Source organism: Sceloporus undulatus, unplaced genomic scaffold (genome assembly GCF_019175285.1).
Source record: "Sceloporus undulatus isolate JIND9_A2432 ecotype Alabama unplaced genomic scaffold, SceUnd_v1.1 scaffold_1610, whole genome shotgun sequence".
Lineage (NCBI taxonomy): Eukaryota > Metazoa > Chordata > Lepidosauria > Squamata > Phrynosomatidae > Sceloporus > Sceloporus undulatus.
The window spans coordinates 116-5,300 of record NW_024804530.1 but is presented as its reverse complement, the minus strand read 5'-3'; the positions used below and the strand labels follow the sequence as shown (position 1 = coordinate 5,300).

The 5,185-nt window shown below is 47.8% G+C and overlaps 1 protein-coding gene across 2 annotated transcripts; it reads right to left on the bottom strand.

Moving 5' to 3' along the window:
* Positions 1-6: 6 nt before the first annotated feature.
* Positions 7-4,965, bottom strand: SLC35E1 (solute carrier family 35 member E1). 2 transcript variants are annotated; one of them, XM_042444026.1, is made up of 5 exons: positions 4,661-4,965; positions 4,311-4,448; positions 2,934-3,059; positions 1,819-2,064; positions 7-958 (listed from the first exon to the last, which is right to left on the bottom strand). In XM_042444026.1, the coding sequence occupies exons 1-5, from the start codon at positions 4,718-4,720 to the stop codon at positions 695-697; spliced, it is 834 nt and encodes a 277-aa protein (XP_042299960.1). In that variant the 5' UTR covers positions 4,721-4,965; the 3' UTR covers positions 7-694. The 2 variants fall into 2 exon arrangements, with proteins under 2 accessions (XP_042299960.1, XP_042299959.1); XM_042444025.1 differs by lacking the exon at positions 4,311-4,448 and having other exon boundaries at positions 4,661-4,819.
* Between the last annotated feature and the right edge of the window lie 220 nt (positions 4,966-5,185).

The following is a 5,185-nucleotide window of genomic DNA, read 5'->3' as shown; positions in this document are numbered from 1 at the left end:
GCGAGCAGTTAAATTCCATATGCAAGTCTGAATCACCGGCAAACTTGTAGCAAAATCTCACTGGTACATGATTATTTTAAAAAACCCAAAACAAATGGCAGGTCAGCACCTCTTCCCTTCAGCCTGAACTGAGTCGGAGAGAAAAGCCAGTCTCTGTCCTTCACTCTCCATGCTATGAACCACCGCAAGAGACAAGCAGCTGCCCATTCACACACAAATACACACACACCTGCTCACAAGTGCTACAGAATACAACAAACTACATCTTCCTCATCTCCATAGGAAAAAGGAGAGAAATATCTGTTTTGTTTCCCATTGAAAGCATCCTTACTGCTTACTGGCAGTAAGGCTATAAAAGACTGAGCTAAGAAGGGAGAAAGGAGGAGGAAATACTGGCCACATTTTGTTGCCTTGGACAAGCTGACAGGTTCAGGGCCACTGGCCAGTGTGACAGCTGGGGCTGGCATTTAGGGCTCCTGCCCCACATGCAACCTGCCCCACTGCCAGCTGCCTCTCCCACTGGCCCGCAAGACCCTCCTCTCCCTTTCCTCCAACAGACCCCCTTGAACACACTAGCCTTCTCCTGCCCCCCCCCATGGGATGCATCCAGAGAGCTTGCTGCTGCTCCCCAGGAGTCGCTGAAGACACGTTGAGGGGTGCAGGCATGCTGTGCCAGCGCAGTCCACACCTCTCACTAGATATCATAGCGGCTGGAGCTGTACGAGGTTGAATAGTTTTGTCGGCCATATGGGAAGTGATCTGCCAGGAGGCTGCCCCGGCCTTCGTACTGCAAGTCCGCATGGTGGTGGTGATGGTGACGGCTAAAGGAGGCCATGCCGTTCTGGGCCTTCTCCAAGGCGCTCCGGTGCTGCTGGTGCTGATGTTCCAGGCTTACAAGGTCCCCCATTGTGAGAGGAAGGAGCTGCTTCTTGGCTTCTTTGTTTGCATCATACTTGTTCTGCAGAGAAATAGCCGCAACAACCTTAGCGTGCTATCAGCCTCCCTTTAATAATAATAATAATAATAATAATAATAATAATAATAATCCACTTAATCACTTGGAATCCAAGTGGATTACAACAATAAAACAAGATACAGTTAAAATTCTAAAAAAAACCCTATCCCTCCCCCCCTTTCCCAACAGGGCCACTATCAAGTGTTTCTGTCACAGGAGACACACAAACCGCCTCCTCCGGCCAAGCAACAGGATCAGAACATTGTATCCTTCCCTCCTTCTTCAACTCCTCCACATTTAGGATGGGCAGAACTGAGAGACGTGGGGTGCAGTGGCTCTCACCTTAGCCAAGAGAAAGGCCAAGCTCTGGCAGAAGCAACAAGAAAGGCCTGGCTTGTGAGTCTGGTTTTACATAGATTTCATGGCATGTTTTGTAAAATTTGCCAAGTACAGTATACAGTACTAGATTTCAGTCAACTGCTATTTGCTGTGAGACATTTGTGGCACAGCTGGCTTTGGGAAAGTGACATATTAACGAGCTAAGTGAATGACAACTATGAAAGCCTACAGGAGACTCTCTACAGTACATCTAAAGGCATCTTGCACTAGTTTGAAGAAGGTTAAGTTGCCCTCAACCAATTCTCTTACAACTGGAAAACCAACAAGGTGCTACTCACCAAAGCAAGGTTCCCCAACAGTCTAACTCCCTCAATAAGACCCCTAATATTGTCTAATTCTAGAAGCTAATCAGGGCCAGCCCTAGTAAGTTCTTGAGTCTCTTGGTGGGGCTGGGAATGAAGGGCAGTGAAGCTGACTGTCAAAGGTGGCAACAGTGAACTCTCCCTTTCCCTCAACCCCCCTACCTTGTTGTACAGGAAGACTCCCAAGATGGCCGTCATCATGCCCAGCACATTGGTGGTAGTGATGGGGTTACGAAGCATGATCAGGGAAAAGGTGATGACGGTGATCCTTTTGGTGGCGTTGGCGACGGAGTAACTCAGTGGACTGATGAGATTCAGGATGCTGAAGGCGATCACATTCTGGGCAAAGTTGCAGAAGCCGCTGATTGCCAGCAGGAGGATGGTCCAGGGCCAGTGGGCCATTGAACTCTGAATAGGGGGGAAGCAGGTGGTGAAGAAGCAGCATGTCTGCTTTCTTGCCTAACAGGGAGTGAAGGAGGGGGAGGGCCTGGTTGGTGCTTGGATGGGAGATCCTGAGGAGTGGCCTCCAGGCAGGGCTGGAAAAAAGGGTCTCACCTAAAAGAAGGCTGGGAAAGAGCATGGCTGCAGCCAGGGAAAGCTGGCAACACTGGGTGAGGTGACCACCACCACCGAGCCCCAAAGCAGCTTCCTCTGCTCCATCCCCAGCAGCATCTCCAGGCAGGACTAGGGAAGAACTGAGTCTGTGGAAGCAGCCATGGCTGCCTGCTAGCAATACTCAGGTAGATGGATGGACACAGACACAAGGCCTGATTCAGTCTACAAGAAGCCTTTTGGGTTACTACCAAGGAAGCAGCCAAAGCTCATATGAGGGCCTCCCAGCAAGGAATCCTATCCTATACAGCTGGGCCCTGACCTCACTGGGGGAACAATCATCGCATGCATGAGAGGGAGATACCTCAGGGGGTTAAACAGTATTGTTTGGTAGTAGTTTTAAACAGGTTGCTTACGTTAATGTATTTTTTAGTACATTGTTTATTATTCATAAACATACACTTGGATCTCATGCTCCCAATAATTAATAGTAGCAGAAACACATTTTAAAAAACATCCTCAGAAAGAAACAAGGTTGCTTTTCTTCCTGCATTTTGAAAGACCGTCTTCCCCTCTCCTCGGTTATCCTTCCTGCCTGCCACCATCCCAGTTCCCACTCCTTCTTACTCCCCTAATGCTGACAAGGAGGCCTGGCCCCCCAATTTTGGAAAGCTGGAGGAGATCAGAAGCACCCCCTCCCATCACAGAGCTTCTTCTAGACCTACCAAGTCGTTCTCTACAAGGAAGGAAGAGAGATCTACCAGGACCCAGGTTGGGATCATAAAGAAGATGGCGTGGCAGCCAAGGATGTTCAGGAGCCGGAGATGGTGGATGTGGGAATCTCTCAGGACCTGAAAAAAAGGAGGCTTCAGAAGAGCTGCATCTCCAAGGAACCATTTATTTGCTTCTGCTCTTGTTTCCTTCCCACTAGTCTAAAGGCCAGCCAGGCCCTGAGTCTCAAATGACAAATACAGTCATCCCTCCATATTTGCGGATTTGATATTTGCGGATTTGATTATTCACGGATTTCATTAATATGTTCTCTCTAGGACTGTCTAGGTCCTCTAGTGCAACTGTGTGGTTAACTTTAACAAAAAATGCAACGAAAAGCCAATTGTAGGTACTCCAGTGCCATTCTATGGTCAGTGTATGTTGGACATTGACCAGAGTTGCACTGGAGGACCTAGAGATTCCTAGAGAGGTGTCCTCTCAGGTAAAAACAGTGTTTTTGTTATTTGCGGTTTTTCCACATTCACGGGGGTCTTGTTCCCCTAACCCTAGCGAACATGGAGGGACAACTGTACTTCTCTATGGAAGAATGGGACAGATGAACCCACATGAGCCATGCAAAGTATCTTGGAATGACTGGAAAATAACTCCTCTACAGGACTGATAAGTCTATAGTTAGAAAAGTTCATTTAACTGCTTTTCAGCCTGTAGAATCATCAGTTTTTCAGTTAATGGTTTGTCTAAATAGTTGTTATGAGCCACCACCTTTAGTCCAATGTTGGGATAATGTATTGCCGGTCAGCTTAGGGTGACCCCATGATGAATTTCACAGGGTTTTCTTAGGCAAGGAAACTTCAGAGGTGGTTTTGCCAGTTCCACCCTCTAAAATATCACCTACACCACCTGATAGTCCTTGGCAATCTACCATCTAAAGACAAACCAGGTCCAACACTGCTTAGTTTCCAAGATCAGATGGGATCCGGGGTCTCTAATGGACAGGAGTAAGAAAGAAGGAAAGAGGCAACCTCTAATTTCTTATTAAATTCATATCATGTTGGGAAAAATATAGGCTATAAATTAAATAGTAGTAATTAAGAATCTGGCTCTTTTTCTTCTTCTTTCCTTCTGTTTCACTCCTTTCTCCTCACGCTTTCGATATAGTCCCCACCACCATCCTGCTGAAATGACTCAGGATCCCACTTTGCTTCTACACTGAATGTACCTTGGCTTAGCTGAATGGACAGTGGCAAACTTGGGTGAGCAAAGACCAAACTTCAAAACCTTGACCTGGACATCTGTCATAAACCCAAGGAGAAATACTCCTTCAAGCACATGGTAGGAGTGGGTAGCTGGACCTGCCCATCTGCACGCACCTTCTTAGAGAAGATATTTTGGAGTGAGAAGCAAAGTGTTGCCGCCAGAGCACTGACAAGCCCCCAAGTGTCGAAGGAAAGCTCTGTGACTGTCGCCAGCAGGACTCCGCCGATGATGGGGACAAGGGACAAATACACCTGAGACAGGAGAGGGAAAGCAGGACTGATAGTGGGCAGCTTCCCAGGTCCAAGGGAGAACAGAAGGTCCACCTAAGCATCATAAACACTTAAGCCTCTCAACCCCACCATCCCTGAATCAAGGGGGCTCCTTTTATGCAGCCCATCTGGCAGGAACAGCATGGATATGGGCAAGAGAAACCAAATCCCCTCCTTCTCTTGTGCTTCTTTACCTTAGTCGTCTGCTTTTCCTTCATGATGATTCTGGACAGCAGAACCACCCAAATCGGCATAGTTGCCTTCACTGGAAAGAGAAGAACAGTTGGAGGATTAAAGGAGACCTGTGCAGCCGAATGAGAGTGGTTACCATACGCCTCTGCAAAAGACCCCAGCCTTTGGTCAGAACAATTCCTCCCTGCCTGTCTGACACAGAGCTTTAACTGAAGGCAATGCAAGCGTCCTTCCACCACCCCTCTTTCCTCTGGGCTTTGTTTCAGAGACCCTCTGAGATGGACCTGCCTTGAGTGCTTCTCCCCAAGAGAAAGAAGAACCTTGGGGAACACAGGGAATCATTAACATGCAAGGGAAGTCCAACAGGGAGTTTGAGAGCTGTAGATGGCAGTGTACTCCATTTTTTAAATCTTCACAGGAAACTTGCAAGGCAGGTCAAGGGGAAAGGAGGGCCCTTTAAGTTTCCTCTGACTTTCTTGTCTGAGCCAGAGATGGACAGGTTGCTTACCTGTAACAGTATTTCTTCG

Bases quoted from the DNA above. Each gene is read 5' to 3' on its own strand.
- SLC35E1 (XM_042444026.1), bottom strand. From the start codon at position 4,720: ATGCCGATTTGGGTGGTTCTGCTGTCCAGAATCATCATGAAGGAAAAG. The intron at 4,449-4,660 runs GTAAAGAAGCAC...CTCCTGTCTCAG, and splicing joins AGGAAAAGCAGACGACTAAG to GTGTATTTGTCCCTTGTCCC. The intron at 2,065-2,933 runs GTAGGTCTAGAA...CCCCCTATTCAG, and splicing joins TCCTTGTAGAGAACGACTTG to AGTTCAATGGCCCACTGGCC.